Below are 27,941 nucleotides of genomic sequence, written 5' to 3' on the forward strand. Positions count from 1 at the left end.
CTCAGCCTGCTCTCTTATAGAACCCAAGACTACCAGCCCAGAGATGGCACCACCCACAAGGGGACCTCCCCCCTTGATCACTAATTGAGAAAATGCCTTGCAGCTGGATCTCATGGAGGCATTTTCCCAACTGAAGCTCCTTTCTCTGTGATAACTCCAGCTTGTGTCAAGTTGACACAAAATTAACCAGTACAAAGGTCTACCCCCAGACTGTAATGGGGAGGTGCCCGTGCCACCATAAGGCGGTCCACAAATTTGTCCAAAGTGATCCAGGTACGGCAGGGACAGGATGAGTCACCAGGGACCTTCCTGAAATGGCTGCTAATAGCTTACCGAACTTATACACTCTTCGACCAAGAAGCCAAGGAAAACCAGCCAGTGGTAAATAGGGCCTTTGTCAACCAGGCAGCACCAGACATTCTCAAGTTGCAGAGACTAGAAGGTTTAGAAGGTAAGATGTATCAGAGAGACTCCGGAGGACAAACAGACAGAGGGATTGGCCAAGATCCTTTTGGTAGCATTGGCAGGGCCTAAAGAAAAAGAAAAGTAAAGATGGTGGCATTTGGAAACATAAATAAAAAAGGAAGGAGGATGCGGTCAGAATTACAGAGAGATCGTGTGCTCATTGTGAGGAAGGTAGGACACAGGAAAAATGAATGCCCGAGCCGAGTCCCCCATGGCGGCTAAGGACCTGGAGAAGATGGGTGATTGGGGGAGGTGGGGCTCCATGCCCCTCTCCAAGCCTTGGGTGACCCTAAAAGTGGAGAGGAAGCCCATCAAGTTTCTGGTGGACATGGGCACAATACTCCCTCCTAAAATGACCTCTGGGGCCATTATCTTAAAGACAGGCCTGGGAGCAATGGGGACTGACCCATACTCATGGACTGCTGTCTCCAATTGGTTGATTTGGGGAATGAACCCACTCTCTTGTGGTCATCTCCGAATGCCTGTACCCCCTGCTGGGAAGAGACGTGCTGACTAAAGTGGGAGCCCATAGCCACTTAAGTCCAACCTGGGTCTCTCTGACTGATTGGGAAGGAAAAGCCACACACACCCTCTCCATGGCGTTGGTAGATGAACACAAGTTATTCACAGACACCCCCAACTCTGGGGGAAGGAGGGAAGTAGAAGAGCCTGCTACAGTGTTGGATCCAGGAGATCACAGAAGCCTGGGCAGAAACAGGCTGGGCCAAGCCCTGAGCCCCTGTGCTGGTACAGCTGAAGGCCAGTGCAATGCCAGCCCAAATCAGATGATACCCATTGCCCAGGAAGCCAAGCTGGGGGTCACCCCCCCCCCCACACACACACATCGGGCACTCAGCCTGGAATGCCTCCCTGCTGGTGGTTAAAGAGCCCAGCTCTACTGACTGTAGGCCGATGCAGGACCTCCAGGAGGTAAACAAGTGGGTTCAGGATCTCCATCTTACTGTTGAGAACACATACAGCCTCCTTGGGACCCTTCCCCATGGGTCTACTATGCTGTCCTGGGTCTCAGGGATGCTTTACAGCTAACCACCGGCAGCCAACAGACAGCTGGCTTGGACACAGCTTCCCCAAGGGTGAACTCCCCTAGTGTCTACTGTGAGGTTTGCCATGAGGATTTGGGTGAGTACAGTGAGCCCACCCAGATGTCAGTATGTAGATGACTTGATAATTGCTGTTGACACCGTGGAGGCCTGTAAAGCGGCCACTAAGGAACTCCTCAAAACATCGTGAAGACTGGGGTACCATGTGTCTGCCTGAAAGTTCAGCTCTGCCAACTCGAGTAACCTATGTAGGGTGCATACTGGAGATGGGGGGAAGATGGCTGTCAAGAGCAAGAAGAGAGACTATTCTAAGGCTCCCCGGCTCACCAGTCTTCAGGAAGTAAGGGAGTTCCTGGGGTCAGCTGGGGTCTCTGGGTTTGCTGAACTGGCCCATCCTCTGACTGAGGTGACCTGTGGGGGAAGCGCTCCATTGGAATGGACTGAGCGAATGGAGGAGACATTCGGCAAGTCAGAGGAGACACCTGTGAGGCTCTCCTGTGCTGGCCTCGCTAGATGTCCCCAAGTCGTTCCCCTCCAGTGTGGGCAAAAGAGAAAGGATTGGCAAAAGGGGTCCTTAACCAGTCTCTCGGGCCCTGGAGAAGACCAGTGGCATATTTGTCAAAATGATGGGACCCAGTGGCAACTGGATAGCCCCTGTGCCTCCAGATAATAGTGGTCACAGCCTTGCTGGTCAAAGACTCAGACAAGCTAACTCTCGGCCAGACCCTCAAGGTTACCAGCCATTGAAGGGGCCAAGCATCTTCCATTGCCAGGTTAAGCTGACCAATGCCAGGTTAGCCCATTACCAGGCTCTGCTCCACCCCAAATCTGGTTCATCACCAGCAGCACCCTTAACCTGGCCACCCTGCTCCCTGGCCTGGACCTGGGTGGTCCCTTACATGACTGCTCAGATTCTGAGTCACCTACAAGGGACAAGACCGGATTTTAAGGACATTCCCCTTAAGGAAGCAGAATTAACATGGTATACAGATGGCGGCAGCATTGTCTGAGATAGCACGTGATACGCAGGGGCTGCAGCGACCATTGGGGATGTAATTGTATGGGCAAAAACCCTGCCTCCAGCCAAAAAACTGAATTAATAGCTTTGACTAAGGGCCTACATCTAGGCCAAAGAAAAAGACTCCATATCTACACAGACAGCCTGTGTGCCTTTTCAACCATACATGTTCATGGGGTCATCTACAAGGAAAGAGAAGGAAAGGAGGCCGTGGCCTGGTGCCCCACCTGCTGTATAGTCAGCGCCATGCATGGAGAGACCCCTGAATTGGGGTCCAGGGAGAGAGGAGCTTGACCCGGAGTAACTGGGAAGTCAAGCCTGGGTTGGACAGGTACAGGTCTTGCTAGTGTTGGTAGAACCTTTTCAGGAAGGACAGAGGCCCGTCCCACCAAATATGAGACCACCCACCAAGGTAGTGGCCAAGAAGTTGTTAGACATCATCCCGAGGTATGGCCACCCTGTACTCCTGTGGCAGACAATGGGCCTGGCTGCTGCTTCTCTCCGGTAACCCAGGCTTGAGTCAAGGCTGTGGGGACAAGTTGGAAACTCCATCCCCAAAGGTCAAGTAGAGAGGATTGGACCTTAAAGGAGACCTTAACGAAATCAACCCTCGACTGGCAGAGACTGGGTGTCTCCCCTTCGCGCTCTTTAGATTTCAGAACTCCCCCTGTACTTGAGGACTAACTCCTTTTGAAGTTGTGTGCGCTAGGCCCCCACCTCTGCCACCTGATCTAAAGGCAGAAGTCCCAGCTGAAGTTCATCACGAGTTTCTTTCCTCCGTACAAGCCTTATTCCAGGTACAGTAGCCATCAAGACACCAAAAGGAGATAATGGAGCTCGCCTGGAAGGGACCATACACTGTAATCCTGACCACAACAAGAACAGTCAAAGTCGATGATGTGTGAGCTTGGATACATCGTTCCCACGTAAAATCTGTTGACCCACATGCAGACTCCGACCACTACATGGCCCGAGGCCAGCACTGGACTGTGGTGAGCTGCCACCCACCCGTAAGACCCGCTTAAGCTAAGAGTTCACAGACTCTCGCCTCCCACGCAGCTTGCTTCACTCTAAACAATGGCAGGTCCCGGCAGGTCTCCAGAGGGTTCCGTCTACCTGCTTCTCATACTTGGTCTTCTTGTATGAAGTCTGCAGACTTCAGCGGACACAAACACTTAATCAACGGCCACCATCAAATGGAGACTTCAAGGCCCTGAGAAACCCCCTGAGACTTAGGGAGAGGGGTACAGGCTTTGACCCTGACTGGTCCCAGAAATACTACCTTTTCTGTTTTTTACCTAGAACTTTGTGCCCTGCCAGATACGTATGGAAGGGTCCAGATCCAAGAGGCAAACCCTGTTCGTCATTTCAGGAACTTCAAAGCTCTAGGCAAACTTGCAGGAAGGAGGGCCAAGAACAGTGACTTGCAGCCATCAAACTCTATGCCCAGGGACACGTGACTGTGGGACTTCCGGTGGCACTGAAAGCTTCTTTTTCGGTAAATGGGGCCGTGAGACCAATGCCCCATGGGTACCTGATAACCGGGATCTTATCCAGATAGGACAGCGAACCTGACACCCAGCGGATTGGTGGACTCGACGTGGGCGAGGAACCCCATCTCCATCTCGATAACGGAGAAGGGACAGAAGAGCAGAGGCTGGGAAGGTGCGGGGCTTAATGTTGTATATCATGGACACAATAGGGGACTCCTCTTCCAGATACAAAACAGTCTCATCTGGAACCTCTCTGGACCAGCGGCACTGGCAATGCCAACACCTGTCCCGAAAGCCACATCAGCCACAGTTCTAGATCCCTCCTCTCTAGAACGTCTAGGGGGAGACTCGCTTCCCTCGACTTAAACATCTTTGCAGTCACACCCATACCATGGAAGCCAGCAACTTCCTTGTTGTGCACCCCAGTGTAACTTGATCTACATGCACCTCGGGCCTGACCCCTTGGTTCCATCCACAGGTACTCCAAAGTCCCAGCTTGTGTATTTGGCTGCCCTGCTCCCTCAAGGTCTCCTGAGTGCCTTCACCATCACATCTGACCTGGGTTTGTTTTTCAAGATAGGGTTTTTCTATACAGATCAGGCTGGCCTTGAACCCAGGAATTCATCTGTCTCAGCCTTTGGAGTGCTGGGATTAAAGATGTGCCCCCCACACTCGGCATTGGACGTGGTTTTGGTCAGTCTCCCTCCTCTGTGTCTCCCTCTCTTCCCTTCCCCCCTCTCCCTTCCTGGCGTACTCTGCTCTTTACACAGGGCCAGCTGCTGATCACAGAGATTCATAGCAGGCTCTGTCCGCCATGCTTCAAGAGCGGGGCTGTAACACAACACAAGGTTTTGTTCACTTAGCCTGCAGTTGCTTTCAGGCTTCTTTAGATGATGTCTCAGGTGCCGTAAAGGCCTGCTGGTGGCAGTCATACATTTCCTTCTCCTGGGAACAGAGACTTAGCAAGGCAGCTGCCCAGGTGGAGGAGGTGAAATTAGATGACTCCAAGGATGTACAGGTGACAGGATGTACAGGTGAGCATGAGACCTCTGCCCGTGAACTAGCCTCGAATACACACACAGCCATGGTACCCTGACCCTTCCTATCCATGACCGTGCAGTTTCATGGAGCAAGGGGAAAGCTTGTTTTGTCTTTATTTTGTTTTTCCAGACATGGTTTCTCTTCGTAGCCCTGGCTAGTCTGAAATTCCTTATGTAGACCAGGCTGCCCTCAGACTCAGAGATCCACCTGCTCCTGCCTCTGCCTCTGCCTCTGCCTCTGCCTCTGCCTCTGCCTCTGCCTCCTCAGTGCTGGAATTAAAGATGTGTGCCTCCACCCGGGGAGGATGTCAGTCTTGATGTCCCTAATCCCCAGGAGCCTTCAGGCCATGCAGCAGACACTCAGGGGCTGTGTTTGGCAGGGCCTCGGGAAGCATGTGTCTTCATGAGATGGCTGTAAGCAAATCAACCCAGAACTTGCATTTTCAGGCCCGGATGTGCTCCACCCCCACACCTACCCCAGCTGCTTCCTAGAAGCAAGTGGGATTCTTGTAAATTAGATTTTTCAAGTGACTTTGGCAAATCAAGAGATGATGTTGATAACAGTGTCATCTGGTTTGAGGGGTCTGGGAGTCTCCAAAAGTGAGAAATGGCTGTCCCTGTGTGTGCTCACTCAGTCACTCGACTGCCAACCAGCAAGTGCCCTTAAACTTCAGCACCGCAAAGGCTGTGCCAGATCCTGGCCCTGCTCAGAGGAGCTGGTATCCTGGGGCCCGGTAGACAGGCAGAGCCTGCTCCCTTCTCTGGTTCTCTCCCATTCTCCTCAGCTGGTAAGGACCACATGTGCTGGTGGGTCATGGAGAGATATCTGAAGTTGTCCTCAGGGTGAAGAAGATGGCTTTGAATGCCAGTCTGAACATTTTCTTAGGGGCAGCAGGGGAGGCTGGTTACTGGGCCCGTGTGAGCGAGCCAGCACTGAGCTGTGTGGAAGAGGTCTGAATGTTGTCCTACCTGGTAGTGGCAGTGACATAGTTGCTGTGGTGACTAGAGCCTTCTGGCTCCAGGTCATCCTCAGTCCCCAGGCAAGTACACAGTGACATTCAGGCTGATGTTCCCTGTCTACTCTGGTTCCCAAACCGCAGTACCCAACTGCTCTGCTTGTAGGGGTGATGGTCTGGGGGTGGGGGGTGGCAGCAGGTCTTCACATTGCTCTGTGGGTCAGAGACTTTCCAGAGGAAGGTAAATGTTTGCAGAAGCATGCCGCTATCCTCCCTGGGCCAGTGATGCTGGCAGGGCGTCCTGATAAAGCAGTGTGGTATTTAGAACCAGGCTCCTCGACCTGTTACTTCTTGAGGTGCAGGATGACTGTACATCTTCCTCTGGCCCCAAACCGTTGTCACAAAGAGTATGGTTGTGTTGCGGTGGGGGCCGGTGGCAGACAAGGCTTCGTGCTTTTCTTGTATTCCTTCCCCCTTCCAGTCCCAGAAGTACTTGCCCAAGACCTCCCAGCAGCCTGCGGGGCCCCTTTCCAGTGTGCACCTTTTTCTTGCTCTTCTCTGGCTTTGCTCTTTGGCTCCCAGATTCCCAGACTGACTCTTAGTGTTGAGTGACTTGGGTGCTCAGAGACACTGCCTGGACGCTAGAGTCTTCCTGCCATTCAGTGCCCTGCTCACCCTGCCTCTTCCCATGTTCAGAGGAGCAGAGCGGTGGCTGGCGACTTCACGGCGGGTGACGTCATGACAAGCGAGGTGATTGAGGATGAGAAACAGTTTTATTCGAAGGCCAAGACCTACTGGAAGCAGATCCCGCCCACGGTGGACGGCATGCTGGGGGGGTATGGCCACATCTCCAACATCGACCTCAACAGCTCCCGGAAGTTTCTACAGAGGTTTTTAAGGGTAGGCAGGTCTGATGTCCTCTCCAGGAGAGGCTGTGGCTCTGGTGGGGCAGTGTGGGGAGTCACTTCCACATACCACACTGCAGGCTCTCTGCTCATCTTGTTGGTGATTGCCACCAAGGCCCTGAAGAGCTGGGTGGTGATTGGGTGGAACTTGTGACCGCGGGTTTTGTCTCAGAGCCACAAGTCAGAAGCTGGCCAGGCACTAGGAACTTAGCAGCCTGGGAGCAGTCCCTGCCTGGCCTAGGAGTGCTGGGGGCTGTGGGTGGTGACTGTCCTCCTGTGACTCCTTTTCATGCAGCTGTCTGTCTGCGTCCTCCCTTCCCAGCTCCATGCAGCCCAGGGGTGAGGTCCTTACCCTCTCTCCGTACCCCCACTGCCATCCCTAGCACTGTCACCCTATGGGCTCCTGGGGACTCTGGAGGGAAAGGAGATTGTCCACCTGCATTTTCTAGCTGTCACCTTGAAGTGATCTTAGAGTCCGCTTGCCCTCCAGTGACAGGCCAGTGCAGGAGCCTGACTTAGCTTTCTGGGACTCACGGGAAGGGCCCCGTGGTTGTGCTGCCTTGTGGGTCATCCGTTGCCCCTGTGTTTTAGGAAGGCCCAAACAAGACAGGGACTTCCTGTGCCCTGGACTGTGGCGCTGGCATTGGAAGGATCACCAAACGCCTGCTCCTGCCGCTCTTCAGGGTGGTTGACATGGTCGACGTGACAGAAGACTTTCTAGCCAAAGCCAAGACCTACCTTGGGGAAGAGGGCAAGAGGGTGAGGAACTACTTCTGCTGTGGGTTGCAGGACTTCAGCCCTGAGCCCAGCTCCTATGACGTGATCTGGATCCAGTGGGTGATAGGTAAGGGTCCCATTGCTCTTCCCCATACGCACCGTGCTCCCTGCCACTCAGGTGCTCCACCAGCCCTAGGAGCCTGGTTGTGTTCCTGCAGTGAGCTGGCCAGCAGAGAAGCAGCTCCCCCCCACTTCCCGGGACCATGAGGAGAGGTGGCTGAAACCAACTGAATAGCAGCTATCTAGGTGGGGCCATCTGAAGTCTCAGTCACTCTTTTTTTTTTTTTTTTTTTTTGAGACAGGGTTTCTCTGTATAGCCCTGGCTGTCCTGGAACTCACTTTGTAGACCAGGCTGGCCTCGAACTCAGAAATCTGCCTGCCTCTGCCTGCCAAGTGCTGGGATTAAAGGCGTGCACCACCATGCCTGGCATCTTTTTACATTTTTATTTCAGGAGCTAGAGAGATGGCTCTGGGGCACTGGGGGTTCTTGCAAAGGACCCTGCTTCCATTCATAGCATCCAGATGGTGACTCATGACCATTGTCAACTGCAGTGTTAGGGGATCCAGCGCCCTCTTCTGGCTTGAGTGGACACCAGGCACACACATGGTACAGATATTTACATGCAGGCCAAATACACATACACATGAAAAGTAAGAGTAGATTAGTTAAAAGTAAACTTAGAATTAAAAAAATTCAAATTTTTATATGAGTGCTTGCAAATCTGTCATGTGTGTGCAGTACTCATAGCTGCCAGAAGAGAGCACCATCCCCTGGAGCTGGAGTTCCAGACGCCTGGTCCTCTAGGAACTAAACCCTGGTCCTCTGGAAGAGAAGTTGTGCTTCTGATCCAAACCATTCTGATCCAGCCCTGTCTGTCCGTCTGTCCATCCATCCATCTGTCTGTCCGTCCGTCCATTCATCCATCCGTCCATCCATCCATCCATTTCAATCTCCTTACATAGCTTAGATTGGCCTCAAACCTAAACTGCCGAGTGGTAGAGTGTCGTGGTGCAGTCCTGCCAGGCCAGGGATGTAACTGCACTTGTGCTGTTTGCAGTGGGGGTTGTGGGGTGTCTTAGGGTTTCCATTCCTGCACAAAGCATCATGACCAAGAAGCAGGCTGGGGAGAGAAGGGTTTATTCAGCTTACACTTCTACGTTGCTATTCATCACCAGAGGAAGCCAGGACAGGAACTCAAGAAGGGCAGGAACTTGGAGGCAGGAGCTGATACAGAGGCCGTGAAGGGATGTTACTTACTGGCTTGTTTCCCTGGCTTGCTCAGCCTGCTTGCTTATAGAACCCAGGACTACCAGCCCAGGGATGGCACCACCCACAATGGGCTCAACTAAGGCTCCTTTCTCTGTGATAACTCCAGCTCCTGTCAAATTGACACACAAAACCAGTACAGGGGTCATGCCTGTGTAACCTAACAGCACATCTGGAATGCTAAGCACAGGACTGCTGACCTTTAACACTTGCCTCCTCACGGGGTGAGGTGGGGTGGACATAGTGTTGCTGTGAACACTGTGGGCTTGGCCCTTTTGTTTGGGGGCTTTCAGCTCCACCTTCCAATCCAGGCCTGGGAAGGGTGTGGTGTGGTGGGCAGGTGTAAGGCAAGGATGGAGGGCACCCAGTCAGGTTAAAGCCCAGCTTCTAACTCTGCTTTTGTGTGGATAACTGACCTCCTTTGGCGTGAGATGCTCTTAAGATCTAGAGAGACGCTTGCTGGGCTTGTGCTGAGGTGAGGGCACACATACCGCACCCTCAACGCCTCTCTTCTCCCCAGGCCACCTGACAGATCAGCACCTCGCTGAGTTTCTGCGCCGCTGCAAGCGGGGCCTACGCCCCAATGGCATCATCGTCATCAAAGATAACATGGCCCAGGAGGGTGTGATCCTGGATGACGTGGACAGCAGTGTGTGCCGTGACCTCGAGGTGGTCCGCCGGATCATCCGCAGTGCAGGCCTCAGCCTCCTGGCTGAGGAGCGCCAGGAGAACCTGCCAGATGAGATCTATCATGTCTACAGCTTCGCCCTGAGATGAAGCCAGGGCCAGAGCTGGTGGCCAGCAGCTGGCAGGTCAAGAGACACACCATTGACTCCAGTGGGAAGGGACAAGCCCCAGGGGAGGTGTTCCCTGAATTGGGGCAATGCAGCCGTCACTCCAAAGCACCCTGGCAACTTCCCACGGGGCTTATGGAGTTGTCACCCACTGGACTAGCTGCCTAAGGGGAAAACCTTCACTTGGTTGCCTAGGACCTCAAGTGTGTGGACTCCTGAGTTCCAGGACAGCCGGGCCACTTGGTACCTGCAGACAGTACCACTTACAGGAATGGTCACAGCCCCACATCCTCTTTGGTGATGGGACACAGCTCCTGGGAGTTCCTTTCCGACAGGCACATGCAGCCAATAAAAGGGTGAGCCCTGTTCTCAAATGCCCCAGGCAGTCTGTGTGTGGATGTGTGTCAGATAGCTTGAGAGTGCCAAATTGTCATACAGAGACACAGAGTTTAATCTTATAAATATATTTAATCATCTCTGCTCATTCCCAAAAGCCAAGCTGACTGTGGAGATCTTGTGAGGGCCTCTGGCCTCAGCAGTGTCTTCTGGGGAACCCCTCACAAATCCTAAAGGATTTAAAAACAAGACCCCAGTCCCAAGAGTTACCACCAACCACAGTGCCAGAGCCCTGACCACCACAGGACTGGGCAGGCCTCTAAGCCAGAAGACCAGCCTGTGGCGGCCTCAGATCTGTCCCTAGCTCCTCAAAGGCAACATGAGACCTGAGGCGGCAGAATGGGAAGGGCCTAACTGGATGGCCCAGGATTTTTTGGCACTGGCCCTGGGAAACCCCATGGGACCAACCACAGCTGCCAGGGCTGAGGGGCCTGGTCAGCTAATACAGAGGGCAGCTGCATCCCGTAGGCACTGACCCCTCCCACGTGCCGACCCCTCCCACGTGACACACTGGGGGAGGGGGATCTCCCTGGAGCAGCCTTCCATGCCTTTGGCTTCCAGGGCACCACCCTAGTGGTTTCATAGCAGTAAAGGGCAGGCCTTGCCCAGATAAAAGGACCACCCCCCCAAAGGCCATTACAGGTGCCAGGTCTATCCTCAGGCTGGTTTCAGGTACCCCAGATCATTCCACCCTGGGACCTGTCAGCAAGTGTCTTTGGTATCACTGTGTGCACTGAGCAGGTACCACTTGAGCCTGTCAGGCAAGGGCAGTGCTTTGACCTTGGTGTCCACAGGCCACGGTCGCAGGCACAGCCGGATGGATACCCGGCACAGGTGTTTGAGAGGTGGCGGGTAGCTCTCAAGCTGCCTCAGGGAGGCATGAAGGGCCTGGATCTTCCCTGCCAAGCTACCCACTGGGTGGATGTTGAGGTTCTCAGGCAGCCGCAGCCTCTGGGAACTGGTCACCATGAGGTCCAGCACGGTCTCGGCCTTATGCAGAAGCTCAAGGTGGCTGTCGTCCTCGGCACAGCCCGGGTGCGAGCAGAGCCTCTCAAAAACGAGGTTGAAGCCAGACCAACAGGCCGCACCGTGCAGGGAGCAGTTGTAGGCGGCTCCTGACTCCAGCAGGAAGCAGAGGAGCGGGAAGTGCAGCTTGAAGCTCTTGAGGCAGATGTGCGTGAGGGACTCATGGGCTGGGCACTCGCTGGGGTCAGCACCGTGGGCCAGCAAAAGCTGCGTGACTTGGAAGCAGAAGCGGTTGATCATCGGGGCCTCCTCCTTGTCCCCACAGACCGTCTCACCAAGCAGGAAGATGATGCATGTGAATACAGTGTCCCCATCCTTGGTGGTGGCCTTGACATCTGCCCCTGGAAGAGCCATGGGAACAGAAATGAGAGGTGACCAGCAGCCCTTACCAGACAATGGTGTGTGTGTGGAGGGTGAGGAGCAGCAGCTGCAGCTGTGGGCAGATGGGGACCCTCACCTCCCTCCAGGAGGAGCCGGATGTTGTCTGTGTTGTGGATCTGCACACCATCGCTGCTGGCCAGGGCGTGAAGTAAAGCTGTCTTCCCTACAAAGCAGAGGGAGGGTGAGGCTCAGAGGAGGGTGGACGCATGACTCTCAGGCTTGATTTCATCCACACAAAACAGGAACAAGAGGGCCAAGCAAGGTCAAGACCCGCCTGCATCCACACCCTGACTCTGGGTGTACTCACCTCTTAAAGATGCCTCCCAGGGCAGTGTGCAGTGACCACACTCTCTCCAGAGTGTGCTAGGCTCAGGCAGCCTGCCACCCTCTGCCCGTGTGCCAGGTGTGGCCATGCCATCGACTGGGGCCAGCACCCAGACACTTGAGGTTGTCTTTTCTGAACCCTTAACAGGTATCCAGCCCCAGGGATGGCCAGCCCTCCACCCCTGTACTTAATTTTTATTATTTTATGTATGAGTGCTTTGCCTGCGTGATGTATGTTTGTGTGTGATATGAGGTCACGAGCTCCCCTGGCACTACAGTTAGAGACAGTTGTGAGCTGCCCTGTGAGTGCTGGGAACTGAGCCGGGTCCTCTGCAAGAGCAGCAGTGCTCTTAACCTCTCAGCGTCTCTCTTACCATTCTTGTCAGCTGCATTGACATCTGCTCCAAGATCCAAGAGGCGCTGCAGGCAGGGCAGGCGTTCGGGTTCCTCGCTGGCCAGATCCAAGGGGCTGCTCTCATGGATCTGAGCCAAAGGGGAGAGCAGCCATGTTGCCCGGGGCCCGCAAGGCTCCTTGGTAAACATACCAAACATGCCCAAGCCTGGAGCTGACCCTTACCCGGTCCCTCCTGTTGATGTCAGCCCCGTGGCGCACCAGCAGCTCCACCATGTCAGGCTGGTTTCTCAGGACAGCGATGTGCAGGGCTGTGTAGTAGGTAACAGGGTCTGAAGACGAAGAAGTTCAGGTTAGTCTGCTCTCGAAGGTCCACGACAGAGCCTCAGAGCCTCTCCCCGCACTCCTCAAGTGTGTGGATCAAGTCCTAGTGTGCTCCAAGAGCGACACTGCCTATCTGCACTGGCTCGGTTCCGTTTACTTCCCCCTCAGGGCTGTTCCTGAGATTGGAGTGTGGCTGCGTGCTCCAGCTTAGCAGCACAGCCAGCCCTTTTTTTTTTTTTCTTTTTAAAGACATATTTATTTTATTTATATGGGTGTACTGTAGCTGTCTTCAGACACACCAGAAGAAGACACCAAATCCCATCACAGATGGTTGTGAGCCACTATGTGGTTGCTGGGAATTGAACTCAGGACCTTTGGAAGAACAGTCTGTGTTCTTAACACCCTGAGCCATCTCTCCAGCCCAGCCTTTGTTTTCTTGAGCCAGGGTCCCTACCTCCTAGCTGTGGCAGCCCTGACCTTGCTAGGTAGCCCAAGGTCACTAGCGATCCTTCTTCCTCAGCCTTCCACATGTGTCATACAGCCAGGCCCTTTGACCATGATGTGGATGGGCTTTGGAACACCACCCCTCCCCAACATCTGTAGCTTGTAGGATTCCCAAGTTCCCTGCAGTCTCTGAGCCTGTTTTCCAATGAAAGGCATGAAGGCCTGTGTGGGGGTCAGCACCGGCCCTCATAGGCAGCCCGACCTGTTTCCTACCTCCTAGGGGTGACAGCCAATGGCAGGACAGGTGGCTGGCCCTTCATCATTCCTGATGCTTAAGGAACCTATGTAGCCTGCTGTAACAGAGGCCTAGTGTGGCTTATCTTCCCACCTCTAGGGCCAGAGCAAAAAAACCTGCAGGACAGCTCAGAGCAGAGAAAATCACCTTCCCTTAGCTTTGGGCACTGCCGGTGTATTTTCTACATGGTAGAAGGATTGATCTGGAAGATGTGGGGGTAGTGGCGCTAAGAGCCCCCAGAAAGACACCCACAGGAAAAGAACAAGGGAAGTCACCCCAAAGCCAGGAGGGAAAGCAGAGGTTGGGCCTGGCTGCCTAGTCCTGCTCAGGATGCTGCTGACCTTCAAAATTGAGGTTGGCCCCACTCTGCAGAAGGACAGCAGCGGCCCGGGTCAGGCCCAGCTCAGCCATCTTCAGCAACGCATTGCTCACGCCTTCCTGGTAGAATGGAGAGTGAGCCTTCTGCTCCAGCAGCTCGGTGAGGACCAGGATCCGGCTCTCCTCGCTGGAAGCGTAACTGTGCACCAAGAGGCAGAACAGAGAAAGTGGGAACTCTGGGGGGGTGGGATGGGGGCGGTGGCCCTAGCCTGTATGCCCTCCCACAAGCACCCACACAAGCTGCGCATGCTCTGTGGGGCACAACTCTTTCTTGGTCAAAAGCGTGAATTTCAAAGCTTGCTGTCAATGGGCTGGCTCTGTCCCGTCCTCTCTCACACCACCTTGAGTGTGGCCCTAAAGCTCTCACCCTTCCTAGACAAAACTACCTACTAAATGCATCTTGGGCCTGGACGCTGTTCCATACATTACTCCAGCTCTGACAACGGCCCAAACACCACCTCCGGAGTCACCTGGCCACGACGCGCCTTACTTGCTCTTCGCCCTAATCTCACCCACCAGACCTCTTGCAACAGGTGGACCCTAAGACCTGACCAACGCCCTGACACGAACCGCTTATCTGGGGCAGCCCTCCTGAATATGCTAGGCTCCGCCAAGGGAGGGCAGTAGCTCCTTGTGCAGCCCTGCAGCCCCGCCTCCGAGTTCTGAAAAACGTCTGGCACTGCATTTACAGAGTAGGCCGCAGAGGAAAGGGCTGATGTGGTTTAGAAAAAGACATCCTTGGTGAGACTGCTAGCCTGCAATTCCGGCGCACGACTCTCCCAATGCCATCCCTCTGCCCCACCCTACTCCCTGCATCTCACACCGCGATGCTGGCCTGGGTGCTCGCCTGTCTCTGTAGCTCAAGCACTCCGAAGGCGTAGCGCTCCGAGTACCCAAGGAGGTCTGCACAGGGCACCCGGACCACACCGGCTTGCTTCCCCAGCGGCTCTCGGAGAGGTCCGCCGTCTGCGGAAAGCGCGGCCGGCCCCAGCCAGGACGTCTCCTCCGACATCCATGCACAGGGAGCGGAGCCGAGGCCCGGGTCTTCTGCCCTGCAAGACGCTCCGAGCCCGCCTCAGGCTGCAGCTCGAGCTCCCGCCGCGACAACCACAGAGGACCGCAGCGACTTACTCGTCCAGGGGCTCCTGCCGCTCGAGATCCTGGATGCCCAGGGCGCCCAGGATGGCGTCCACCAGGGGCTGGTACTCGAAGATGATCCTGCGGAAGCCGTGCAGGAACGGCATGGCGCCGGCCGCGTGTCCCGACATCCACTCGCCACCACCTCCCGATCTACCGGTCCAGACCCCGCGCCGGCGAGCAATCCTACCAGGCCGCAGTTCCGCACCGGAAGTTATCCTACCACTCCTACTTCCGGTCCGTGTGGGCCTGTGAGGGCGCCTTTACAGTCACACTGCCCCCTGCCGCCGGGGAGGACCTCGCGGCGATCATCCCTGCCCGGCTCCGCCCCGCGCTGAAATTCCCGGCGAGGCCGCTGAAGGGCGTCCGACCTCCGAGGGGGCGTGTGGCCCCGCTACTGACCGGCTCCCGTTCGGAGCCTGAACACTGCTTTCTGCAGCCAACTTTTGACTTTGGCCACTCTTTAAGGAAAGGCTGCAACCACCTCAGTTTCTCCACTCTGTAGACTAAGGGGCGTAATGAGGATCTTGCACCCCAACTCTTCCCCACAGACGCTGGGGGCAGTTCCTAGTCTCTGTCCCTTGACGCCTAGCCAAACAGGCTGCCCACTTTCCCCGCTTTTCACTGGAGGGACTCAGTGAACCTTCATGTCCTGGTCTGGAAAATTGGCATAATATCACTTGCCTAGACCCTGAGCAGGGAGGCAGCTGTGACATAGCAGAAAGCCAGGTAGCGTCCCCCTACACAAAATTGAGTGGTTGCAACTTTAAGTCCTGCAGCAAGGCCCTGATGACTCTAAAAAGGTCAGTTATGGGGAGGTGTCAGTGGTCCTGAGGCTGCACCGTCATAGCCCTAGCTCCAGTCCCTTATGGGAATTTGTGGTCTCTCTGTTTGGCACCTGCCATCTGCCATAGAGTTACTGGCTTGGAACAAAGTTTCTTGTTTGTTTTAAACAAGAGCCTTCCTGCCTCTGCTTCTCAAGTGTTGGGATCTCAGGCTTGGTTCCCGAGTACCCAAGGACACCAAACCCAGTGGCCATTCAAGGATCTTACACAGAATGGGTACACAGCTCCTCTCATGTCCTATTCCAGCTCTAAGTGACTCTGCACCCAACAGAGTAAACACAGGTTGGTAATTGTTTATTGGATTGTTAAGGGAATAATGGGGGAAAAAATCTGTACAGGGGCTGGAGAGATGGCTCAGCAATTAAGAGTACTGGCTGCTCTTGCAAAGGACCTGGGTTCTGTTCTTAGCCAGGCAGGACTACACAGTGAAGTCCTGTCTCCAAAAGGGGGGAGGAGTCGGATGGAGGGTGGCAGGTTACTGGAGAGATGGCTCAACCCAGGTTCAGCTCCCAACACTCTCATAGTGGCTCTCAGCCATCCATAACTCTAGGCCAAGGGGATCTGGTGCCCTCTTCTGGATGCTGTGGGCACAGGCACAAAAGTGATGCACAGTCGGCCATGCAAGCAAAACATCCCTATTCATGAAAAAAAAAAAAAAAAAAAGTGCCCCTTTGGAACCGGGAGTTGGCTCACCCAGCAGAATGCCTGGGTGACATGCACGGAGACTCACGTTCCATACCCAGCACCACGAAGACTGGACATCGTGGCTTCCTGCTTCGGGTCTGTGCCTTTGTCCAGGTGACCCCCCCTTTCCTCTGTGGCCCCAGCCCTTGGATTTGGAGGCTGCCCTGATCCAGAATAGCAGTAGTTTAGCCTCCTGACATCCTTCTTCCAAATAAGGTCACTTTGAAGGTCCCCAGACTAGAGCTTCAATGGAACTCAGAGGGCAGAATACAAGCCCCATGCAACAGGTGAACCCAGAGGTGGTCCTTCTGGCCTTGGCCTCACCGTCTTCCCCTAGCCTAGCCTTTAATGGCTGAGCCGTCTCTCCAGCCAGTCTTCACCTATGACTTGGTCCCTTCCTTGGCTCTCACAGGCTGAGGTCCAATGAAAGTTATCTTGATGTCACCAGTGTCTGAGAGAAGGGACAGAGTAAGAAGGACTGGGCTGCTGAGATGGCTCAGGAGGTGGAGGCTTGCCACCAAGCCCCGTGACCTGAGTTTAATCTTTAGGACCCTATGGAAGAGGGAGAGAAGAGACACCTACAGGTTGTCCTCTGACCTACACACACACACACACACACACACACACACACACAGCACATGTGGATACATGCATACTTAGTGTAAATACACGTAGAGCACATGAGAATTAACTTGCATTTATTGGAGCCCTCCTCGGATCCTAGCACTGGGCTAAACACTCTTCACCTATCAGATAAATAAGATTATTCCTTTTCACGAGCAGGAATGTGGCTCAAGGTTTCAGAGCTGGAATATGGCCCAAGGAAGCACAGCAGGGTAGACTGTCAGCCAGTCTCTCCGGCCTCGCTACACATAATCCACCAGGGACGCAGAGACCCTTCAGCTGCTCTGGCTTTGGGTCTTTAGAGGGTCTAGACTTGCAGGAGGGAGAAACTGACCTTTGCCCTTTCATAGCCCTTAGGCATCTCACAGAGGAGCCAGGCTCCACTGCCAGCCAGTCACCCAGGCTCCTGTCTTTAGAAAGCCCTATGCCCCTTGACCCCTCTTGTCAGTAAGGGGTCCTGTTTCCTCCATCTGCCTTCCATTAAAGTTGTCATTCAGAGCCCCTGCTTTCAGCTCTGACCCTTCCCTCTCTTTTCCTCACCACCGCTGTCTCTGTGCCTGACCAGACAAGCTCCATCCTGCCACCCAACTCCAAAACTTCTCAGCCATGTGAGGAACAGACACAGTGCTCAGAACCTGAAAAGGTCTGTGCCTCCTCCTTACTCCCCCAGGGGAGTTTAGGGGTTACACTGAATAATGTACAGGGGTAACCTTAATATATAAAGAACTTCCAAAAATCAATAAAACAGTAAACATTTCCTACAGGATACAGGCACAGGACATGCATAGGTGAATCACAGATGAAAAGTCAACAAGCATGAGTAGAAGTGGTTAGCCTCTCTACCTGTCCATCAACAATGACAACAATGACCTTTAATCCTGACACTCAGGAGGCAGAGACAAGTGGATACTATGTGTTCATGCCCATCCTGGACTATATATTGAGTTCCACACACACGCGTGCATGCTCATAAAGACATCAGAGACCATGTAGGTCCTGGGGATTGAACTTGGATCTTCAGCTTGAGCAGCAAGTTCCTTTATCCACTGAGCCATCTCGCTGGCCCACCCTTCTTTGGCTGGCTGGACTTGTATGGCTTTTCTCCTCTTCTGCAGTGAGTATGTCCTACAAGACACCTGAAGCCGGACAAGAGCTGAGGGTAAGGAATAGCTTGGGTGCACCTCCTGCCTCTGAGGCTATGTCAACCTTGTTCCCCCCTGCAGACCCTGTCAATCAACATCCTCACCAAGGTCACTTCCTCAGTGCTCCTGAACTCCTGGTTCCCCAAGCCAGGAGTGACAACCCTCATTTGACTCAAGGGTGGCAGATTGTCCTGAGCTCTGTGGAGGGAGAAAGGCCTCTAGTATCCACAGTAGCCTGGCCTGAGGATGGACTGGTTTCTCATTGATCCTTGGGAAGATGACCAACAGACACACAGACAGACACAGACAGACAGACAGACAGACAGGTGAGCTATTTGGAAGTCATAGTGGCCACTACAGGATGTCCCACCAGGGAGGACAGGTCTGAGCTCAGTCTTTGGGTATGTATGGGGACTGAGGCACTGAGCTGATGAACTCAGCCTATTTCTGAAGTGCTGTAATGGTCACCACCCTCTGGTCAACGCCTTTCTGTTCCTACTTCTTGCCCTAATGATGGCCTATGGCACTGAGCAGCAGATTCACCTTAGTTGGTCCTGTTCAACTCCAGTTCTAATGCAGGAGACAGAGGGCCCTAATTTATAAGTTCCCTATGTAGGCTCATATGGGGAAACTGAGGCACTGGGAGCTAAGTGAGCTTTCCTGCCGGTCTCCTGGGACATCTGCCCAGAGCCCCTCTCTAAGGTGAGACACCAGTCTAGCTTCAATTGCTCTGCCTTCTAGCCCCTGCAGATGGTCTGTGGTTCAGGGTCACAGTGTGGAGCTCCGGGGGTCACTTGTAGCTGAGCTAGACCCAGGCTAGTTCCCTGGTGGGCAGTCTGTGACCATGATGTGTATACTGAGAGGTGGCCCCACGGCATCTTCCTCATCTCCAAACAAAACACAGGTCTTTAATTCCCCCAGCTGGGCTGGGCGTAGTGGCTCATGCCTTTAATCCCAGCACTCGGGAGGCAGAGGCAGGCAGATTTCTGAGTGCGAGGCCAGCCTGATCTACAGAGTGAGTTCCAGGACAGCCAGGGCTACACAGAGAAACCCTGTCTTGGAAAAAAAAAATCCCCCAGCTGCTGTATCCCCAGGGATCCAGAAGCACAGGAGAACAGGGGTGAAGTGCACAGAGTCCCAGGGACCCTGGCCAGGGGACAGCAAGGACTCTGGGCCTGGGCTCTGGCTGGCCTTTGCTCAGCTTGAAGGCCTATCTGCCCAAGCAATGGATGGAGCAGGAGATTGGTTAGTTTCCTCTCAGGCTCCTTCAGGGTTGGCCAGATTCGCATGCTGACTGTGGCTTCCAGTTCCCTGTGTGGGTAATCAACCGGCAAACACGGCCCAGACCTCTCCCCAAAAGATCTGCCTAAACACCAAGTCACCTCGCCCTCTGTGCCATCTGCGCTGTGGTCAGATGGCACAGAGGGCTTGAGGGTATGCCCAGGAGGCTCAGGCTTACTCCGTTGGTGGCAGATGGGTGGGCTCAGAGTCCTGACCCAGAGGTTCCCCCATCACAGAAGCTCACTAGTGCCTACTTGGCCTGAAGCTCTGGCAGGCACAGGGTATGGATGGGGGGCCTCTCTTAGGAGAGAGGCCTGCTGGCACCCTCTGGCTGCTCAACAGAGCCTGACCAAGCCTGCCAAGAGCCAGCAAGAGGGCTTGGACCCCCTGGAGGGAGGGGAAGGAGGGATGGACAGAAATTGGGGCCAGGGGCACTTGCTCCTGGGAAGACCCGTTCTCTGTGCTCTAACCTGTTGGCGAAGCTGACTCAGGGCAGGAAGGACCCGTCGCCATCCGTCAGGGAGACCGTGGGCCCATGGCTGCTGGAGGAGGGAGCCAGGAAATCTGATCCCTAAGAACCTCTCCTGGCTGTCTGGGGAACTTAATTAAATTGCTGGAGAGAGCTGGGAGAGGGCCACATCTGGAACCAATATGTGGCCTGCTGTTTCCTTCTTTCCCTCAGCCCATGTCACTGCTGGGACAGGGAGTTGAGCGGAGCAGAGGGGAGCTGCTTCCTTAGACATGTGGAGAAGGGAGAGACAAGGCAGGCAGGGACTGGAACCCAAGCCCAGAGGGACACTGTGATGACACAGACAGAGGTAGGGGGGCAGAGAACCAGGAAGATGACTGGAGAGCAGGATGGAGAGAGCCATGACTCATGCATGCCCTGGAGCTTGACTGTAGTCAAGAGGTGTATGTCTGGGGCTGAGTCTGGGGCTCAGTGGGGAGAGCATTTACCTAGCAACCCTAAGGACCCAGGTTCGATCCTCAGGAGTGCATAAAAATCACCACTTGAGAGACTGTGACAAACTCAAGGCCCATTTGGGCTACTTGTGACCCTAACATAGAAAAAATTAAGCAAAAAGACTAAAACAAAACAAAACAAAAACCCTACATCTATTTGGTGAGAAGTCACCAGATTCTGGCACCAGTCCTATGCATAGCCAGCATTTGCCAGGGTCATGCCCTGGCTGACACCAGGTGATGCCTCCGGATACCCTCGGGCGTAGATTCTGTCATCTCTGTGTGGGTGACAAGAGGGAAGCAAGCTGCCCCCTTGGCAGACCCTAGACTGCCCATACCGATTTGACCTTGGCCTATCTGGACACTGTCTAGCCATCCTGTGTGCACCATTTCAATTGGAATGACATCATGTAGCAGTTATTTCTTGCTGGCTGGTATGGGGTGAGGAGTTCTACTCTGGGGAGGCTACAATGTATCCTGCAGGCACCAGGTCGGAGCTAGACCACTGAGGTTGAAGCTGTCTCAGAGGTGGATCCAAGACCCAAAGGCGAGCCCAAGCAACAGTCTCCCCTGCAGAGCAGAGACCCCCTGGGCAGGTCAGTCCCCGGGACAGGAAGGGTGTATGCTTGGCCAGCCTTGACTCCTGAGGATCCTGCACAATGGCCACAGCCTCCTGCAGCCGACTCTGCAGCAACCCCTGCTTCCTACTCCTTTCAGTTGCCTTCCACATCCTATACCCACAGGTCCCCGTCAGAGCTCAAGCTCCCCAGGCCGCCTGCCTGCTCCCCTCAAATCCAATGCAGCTCCGAAAGCCCAGTTCCTCCTTCTGTGTGACCTCCTTCAAAGCAGCTTTGTGCCCTGGAGAGACACTGTCCTCAGGGGAGCACCCACATCCGACAGCTGGGGCCCTCTCTTCCTCATGCCAGACCCAGCACTACTACTCCTGGTTCCTTCCCGCAGTGTCACCCTGCCAGCCCACAGTGGGCAGAGAACTGGGCTAGTAGGTGTATGTGGTATGGATGTCCAGGACCTTGGTGTAAAAGGAGGAGAGACTTTTTTTTTTAAAAGATTTATTATTTATTATATGTAAGTACACTGTAGCTGTCTTCAGACACTCCAGAAGAGGGTGTCAGATCTTGTTACGGATGGTTATGAGCTACCATGTGGTTGCATGGGATTTGAACTCCTGACCTTCGGAAGAACAGTCGGGTGCTCTTACTCACTGAGCCATCTCACCAGCCCCCAAGGATGAGAGACTTTTAAATGTCACCTGAGCTCTCTGCTGTAGCCAGGAAAGTAAGGCACAGCAAGGCAAGCCCACAATGATGAGAAGGCTGACTGTGCCTTCTGCCTAGGGTGAGTAGGGCTAGCTGGTGCTCTGTGGGTCTGTCCGGACCTAAACATCCATCCCGATGCCTCTGTGCTGATCCTCTTTGCTGGGTGCTGCTTGCTTACACCATGACCCCTCCCCCCCCACACCCTTTTGTCTGCTTGGTTTCCTTACTTCAGGCTCAGCGGCCCCTCTGTGGGCATGCCCTGTCCCCAACGCCACGTGGAAGGCCCTCAATAGAATTGTTGCTAGGCACTGCTGGGCTTGGTGGCACACACCTTTGGTGCCAGTGCTGGGTGGCAGAGGCAGGCCAGTCTCTGTGAGTTTGAGGCTTGCTTGGTCTTCTTAGTGAGGCACTGTCTCAAAACAAATAAACACAGACCACAAAGCCCTGTTGATGATTACTAAGAACGGGATTTAGAGGCAGAGTTTGAGCCTGTCAGGGGAAGGGGCTCAGCAGCAGCTGGCGCAGTGGACACAGTGGACAACACAGGGGGACCAGGCAGGTCTCTAACAGCTCTCATCGGAGACTCTCAGGAGGAAGATTCGAGGGGATCTTAGAAGCCAGCAGCAGTAACCAGGGAGCAAGAAGCTCCAGGCCAGACTCAATCCAAATCTAGGTCAAGCTATGCTTCCTGTGGGGGAGGGGAGGGGACAACCCCTCTGAATCTGGGGGCCAGGGCTGAATAGGTAGACAGGCAGGGTAGGAATGGGAAGGTGCGGAACCTGAGAGCGTGGGTGATCAGATGCGTAAGGGTGGTTGGTAGGTTTGTTTGGGTGCGCAGTTGCCAAAGCCTGTTTAAGGTTCACGAGGAGGGGTGCGAGGCATGGACAAGTAGCCTACCGCAGGCCAACCTCATGGAACAAAGAAGTCGGAGACCTCATCCCGGCTCCTGTCCCAGCCCTGACAAGGTGTTGATGTACAGAGTTTAAAAGAAGCCATCCTCATTAGCCACACATTGTTTGCTGGGAGAAAAATGATGCTGTCCCCATGAAGAGGAGGGAAAATGGAGGAAGGAGAGGAGGAGGAGGAGGAGGAAGAGGAAGAGGAAGAGGGGGAGGAGGAAGAGGAGGAGGAAAAGGAAATTTCATTAATACAGACTCTTTTTCTCTAAGAGTCCCCAGGCATCCTCCCTTTGAGGAGCCTGTGGGAGGGATTGGAGGCTAGATCTTCACTCAGTGGCTAACGGCCCAGCAAGTGTGGGAGCGGGTGGGGGTATCTCAAGGCTCCCAGCAGAAGGGTGTGTTAATCTACATGCCTCAAGAAATTTAAGCAGACCACTAAACCCCACTAAATCGGAGGAAAGGACAGCTGGAAGGGGGCTTTTTTCCCATTTCCCCCACTTTAGAAGTCTGCTCTCTTTGATCGTAAAAATAGTCATATTTCACCCCCCTCCAAATATCAGCAATCAGTGAACGAAGGAAGCGGAAGCCCTCTGGGAGTTTTCCCCCAGATTAGACCCTTGGTTTAATTATTTAGCGCCTGCCTGGATGGGGTAGGCGGGGAATGAGCCCTCCTGGCGAGGGCTGGGGTAAGTTACAAACGAGAGGAACAATTATAGCCCCAATTAGCCATCAAGCTGGGAGCCTTGTCCCGCAGCCTTGGGCCCCCGCCCAGGCCTCTCTGCACCCCAATTCAGTTCCCCGTGCAGGGCCTCCTCCCAGGCGCCACCTCGCCCCTCCCCCCACCGCAAGAGTAATCATACCAAGATGTTGCTGAGCCCTGGCGCGATCAGGGCAGAAGCAGCCCAGGGCTCCAAGAAGGTCGAAGAACTCCCAGCCTTGTCTGTGCCACACTGCTTAGGAGCTCCCTGTCCCTGATCCCCTGAAGCCAGAAGAGGCAAAGTTTTCTAGGAGAGCTAAGAGCTGAGGTGGGGGCTTGGTCCTAGTCCTTGGGCACCAGGGTTTGTGTCCTAGTGCCCACCTAAGCTTTATCAGTATACAGTGGGTGCTCAATAAATCACTGTGGAATGAGTCACTTGGGTGTTTTTTTCCCCTTCCTTCCTTCCTTCCTTCCTTCCTTCCTCCCTCCCTCCCTCCCTCCCTCCCTTCCTTCCTGAGAGATTGTGGCAATGACCTCGTTCATTGACTTTTAGGGTTCCCAATGGTCAAGACAAAAAACAGAAATATAATTGTTCTCATTATTTGGTTGTTTGATTTATGCATTCATTTGGTTTTAAGCCTAATTCTTCAAGAAGAAAACATACATTTCCACCCTTAAATGCCCATGGAACCCCTGGCATGGTAGTTAGGAGCTTGGCCAAGCATAGGGTGACAGGGTTGAAGTTCTTGTGGCCTTTGTCTCCCTTCCTCCTCTGAGGAGGCTGAGGGTGGTTGAGGTTCAGAAGGTTGCCTGACTTAGAGTAAGTCCTGTTATGGTTGAACCCCCTGCTACCATGACCGAATCTTAACCCTTAAATCTGTTCAGAAAGGTACATTGTCCTTCAGTGTCATGGGGATGGCCCACAGATGCCCAAGTCCCTCGTGCCAGTAGGGGCACATCTATTTATAAGTGTGCACACCCACCCTGCCTTATGCTGAGACCATCTCTAGATGGCAGGGATTCCCCAGTGCAACAGAACACTGGGGAATAGTTCCCCACTATTGCTTAGGAATAATGACAGGATAAAGAAAATCTGTACTTGTTCAATACAACTGTTAATTTTTAAACTTTAATTGTTTTGCAACAGGATCTTGCTGTTTGTAGCTTAAGCTGGTCTTGAACTCAAGATGATTCTGCCTTCTAAATTCTGGGATCACAGATGTGTTCCAGCATGCCTTGCTACAGATGTGACATCTTTCTATTTCTCTTATCCATCTTCTACCTGTCTATCTATCTATCTATCTATCTATCTATCTATCTATCTATCTATCTATCCATCTATCTATGGGCTGGAGGTGTAACTCAGGTGGTAGAGTTCTTGCTTTGAAATAACAAAACCTTGGGTTCCACCCCTGGCACCACCTCATCAGGCCTGGTGACACACACCTGTAATTCCAGAACTTGGGAGGTGAAAGCAGGAGGAAGAGGCAGTCAAGGCCATCTTTGGTGACATAGCAAGTTGCAAGCCAATCTGGCTTATGTGAGTCCCCTCCCCCATGTGTACCCTTTGATTCCTAGCTGAGTGACTCCAGGAGGGAGTGTTGTTCTGTGGATGGAGAGAACTGAGCCCTGGCTATAAATTAAGAGGTTCTCGTTGAAGCCAGGGACCACCTAGAAATCCCCAGGAGAGAAACTGAGGCTCAGAAAGTTTGGGGGAAGTGAGCGGATTGAAGGAAAGACAAACATCTTACCCGCTTGGCTTCTTTTCTCACAGTGAAGACCAGAGTGTCCCACTGTGATCCCAGCCTGACACAATATTTACAGAGTGCTGTGATCTGTCATGGTCACGCCTGGACACCTCTGAGTCACATCTCGGTAGTGTTTAGGACTCCCCAGCAGGGAGCAGGGTTCCTTCTGGGAGCTGCCGGGGCTCTTCCTGCTCAGTGCTCTCGCACCTGCCAGGCTATTGAGGGTCACCAAGTGGCAGAGAGCTGCAGGGCCCCACCTAGGACTGCTTCCATCCCCTCCGTCAATGGAGTTTGATCTTTGAGTGATTGACAGCCAAGTATCCTGAGGAGCTGTTACCATGGATAAAAAATAAGACAAATATAATTCACAGAGGCACAGAAGGGAAGATCCAACTCAGTGACTGTCACCAATCCCAGCAACAAAGGGTCACAAAAGAGCTGGCGTAGAAGCTGCAGCCTGACCTAGGTAGCTTGTTTTTGTTTTTGGTTTGAGACAGGGTCTCTCTGTGTAGCCCTGGCTGTCCTGGAACTCACTCTGTAAACCAGACTGGCCTCGAACTCAGAGTTCTGCCTGCTTCTGCCTCCCAAGTGCTGGGACTAACCACATGTACCACCTCCACCAGCAGCAGCAGCAGCAGCAGCTTGCAGCTTGTAGCTGTATTTTCAGACAATGTATTCTTGATATCTTGTAGCTCTGACAGTCAGAATTTTTCCAGAGAATGTCATGGTCACACATGGGCAACTCTGCCACTTGGTGACCCTCCGTAGCTTGGCAGAAGTGAATGTCCTTCCCTTGGTTACCTTTACCTTCTGTAGATCCCCACAGCCCTTGCAGGTGGCCAGCCACAGTCCCTGTGCAAAGCCAGAGGCAGCCACATTGACTGTCCTGTCTCTTCCATTTTGGGGGGATTAAGCCCAGATAGATAATCCTGCCCCAGCTCTACAATTCAAGATCTCCAGGCCCAATCAGTGTCCACCTGATTTCCTTGGTGACAGACCCACAGCTTTCATGAATTATGCTGCCAACATTTTTGCGAGTCCGCTAACTGTTTATCACATCCATCTGTCTTATCTCTAGACATTTTTTGTTTGTTTGTTTGTTTTGAGACAGGGTTTCTCTGTGTAGCGCTGGCTGTCCTGGAACTCACTCTGTCGACCAGGCTGGGCTTGAGCTCAGAAATCTGCCTGCCTCTGCCTCCTAAGTGCTGGAATTAGAGATGTGCATCACCACTGCCTGGATAGACATTTTTAAAAAACATATACAGAGCAATAGGGAGAGATAATACACAGCTGGGCTCTCATTTAAAATTATGGCTGGAGGGCCTGAGGAGGTGGCTCAGTGGTGGAGAACACTGGCTACTTTTTCAGAGGACCCAGTACCTACATAGTGGCTCACAATGGTCTGTAACTCCAGTCCCAGGGAACCTGATCTGTCCTGACCACAGTCACCCATACAGTGCGCGTACATATATACAAACAAAACACTCACACGTATAAAATAATAAAATATTTGTAAAGCGTGGTTAGCGAGGCTCAGGGGAAGCCTCAGGCTGGGGATGGCTTAGTGGGTAAATGTGCTTTCTGTTCAAGCATGACTTGGGCTCAAATCGCCTGTACCCATGTAAAGTTCAGATGTGGCTAAATTGGCACTGGGAACCTCCATGCTGAGAAAAACAGGATCAGGAGGAGTTATGTGGCTTGCTGGCCGCCAGCTTCTCTCCAGGTTCAGTGAGAATAAGCTCCCCTCTTTTAGCCTTCAGGTGTCCACACGGACACACACAAGCATCATACATACAAAAATATGCTATACAAATATGTATGTGATGTGCAGAGAGATACCTGAGCTGTTAGGAGAACTCGGTTCCTAACATCCATACCGGGTGACTCACAGCTGTTTGTAACTCTTGGTCCAGGAGATCTGATGTCCTCTTCTGCATCCACGGGCACCAGGCACACATACATGCAAATACAAACATGCAAGCACGTACATGCCAGTACAAACATGCAAGCAAAGCACTAATACACTAATAAAGTAAAAATAAATAAAAATTTCAAAATATGACAGGTGTCAGGCACGGTGGTGTGCATCTGTAATTCCGACACTCAGGAAGTTGCAGAATTCAGGACCATCCTGGGCTACACTGAGAAAGAACCTGTCCAAAAAAAAAAGTAGTAGGGGGAGAATGTTTCCAGATATAGAGAGCAGTTTCTAAAACAGTCGGCACAACACAGATGAGTGTTTATGATGTCTATGGTAATGTCCCTCTACTTAGCTAGATATTAGATATTAGACATTAGATATTAGATATTAGCTAGAAGGATAGACTAGAAGGGTAGACCTTGAATTATTTTTGGTCATTTCTTTTTGTGGTGGTTTGAATAAGAATGGCCCCCATAGGCTCATATAACCAGGGGTTGTCACTATTTGAAAGGATTAGAAGGATTAGGAGGTGTGGCCTTGTTGGAAGAAATATGTCATTTTGAGGGTTCAAAAGCCTACGCCAAGCTCAGAGTCTTTATCTCAGGCCTGCAGGTCAGGATATAGCTTTCAGCTACTGCTCCAGCGTCTGCCTGTGTGCCACCACGCTCCCTACTGTGACAATAATGTACTAACCCCCCTGAAACTGTAAGCAGGCCCCCAGTTCAATGCTTCCTTTCATAATAGCTGCCTTGGTCATGGTGTCTCTCCACGGCAATAGAAGAGTAACTAGGATTTTCTTGTCTTGCTGCTTTTTCTAAGCCTTCAATTCCATATTAAATAAATAGGATGATTTTCTTCAGTACCCCTTTATTAAACTAACTTTCTTCTGTGAGACATGGTCTCAGTGTATGTTCCAAGTTGGCCTGAAACTTGCTATGTAGTTGAAGCTGGCCTCATGCTCACAATCCTCCTGCCTCAGTGCTCCAAGTCCTGGGATGACAGGCACATACCACCAATGTCTGACTAG

At 53.1% G+C, this 27,941-nt stretch overlaps 2 protein-coding genes across 6 annotated transcripts in view; one reads left to right on the forward strand and one right to left on the reverse strand.

Moving 5' to 3' along the window:
• Ntmt1 (N-terminal Xaa-Pro-Lys N-methyltransferase 1) overlaps positions 1-10,231 on the forward strand; it is an 18,282-nt gene extending 8,051 nt beyond the window's left edge. For 2 of the 5 annotated variants that reach the window (XM_029536369.1, XM_021192195.2), the window contains 3 exons: positions 6,730-6,869; positions 7,530-7,782; positions 9,503-10,231. In XM_029536369.1, coding sequence (XP_029392229.1) covers positions 7,632-7,782; positions 9,503-9,759 — 408 coding nt within the window. In that variant the 5' untranslated portion in view covers positions 6,730-6,869; positions 7,530-7,631 and the 3' untranslated portion in view covers positions 9,760-10,231. Of the gene's footprint in view, positions 1-6,729; positions 6,934-7,529; positions 7,783-9,502 lie in introns of those variants that run through there. The other 3 variants (XM_029536368.1, XM_021192193.2, XM_029536370.1) reach the window with 3 other exon arrangements.
• Positions 10,225-15,048, reverse strand: Asb6 (ankyrin repeat and SOCS box containing 6). The gene is made up of 6 exons (XM_021192191.1): positions 14,828-15,048; positions 13,660-13,835; positions 12,481-12,587; positions 12,278-12,386; positions 11,656-11,742; positions 10,225-11,539 (listed from the first exon to the last, which is right to left on the reverse strand). Exons 1-6 carry the CDS (start codon positions 14,962-14,964, stop codon positions 10,875-10,877), a joined length of 1,281 nt encoding a protein of 426 aa, XP_021047850.1. The 5' UTR covers positions 14,965-15,048; the 3' UTR covers positions 10,225-10,874.
• Positions 15,049-27,941: the final 12,893 nt, after the last annotated feature.

Source organism: Mus pahari, chromosome 3 (assembly GCF_900095145.1).
Source record: "Mus pahari chromosome 3, PAHARI_EIJ_v1.1, whole genome shotgun sequence".
Taxonomy (NCBI): Eukaryota; Metazoa; Chordata; class Mammalia; order Rodentia; family Muridae; genus Mus; species Mus pahari.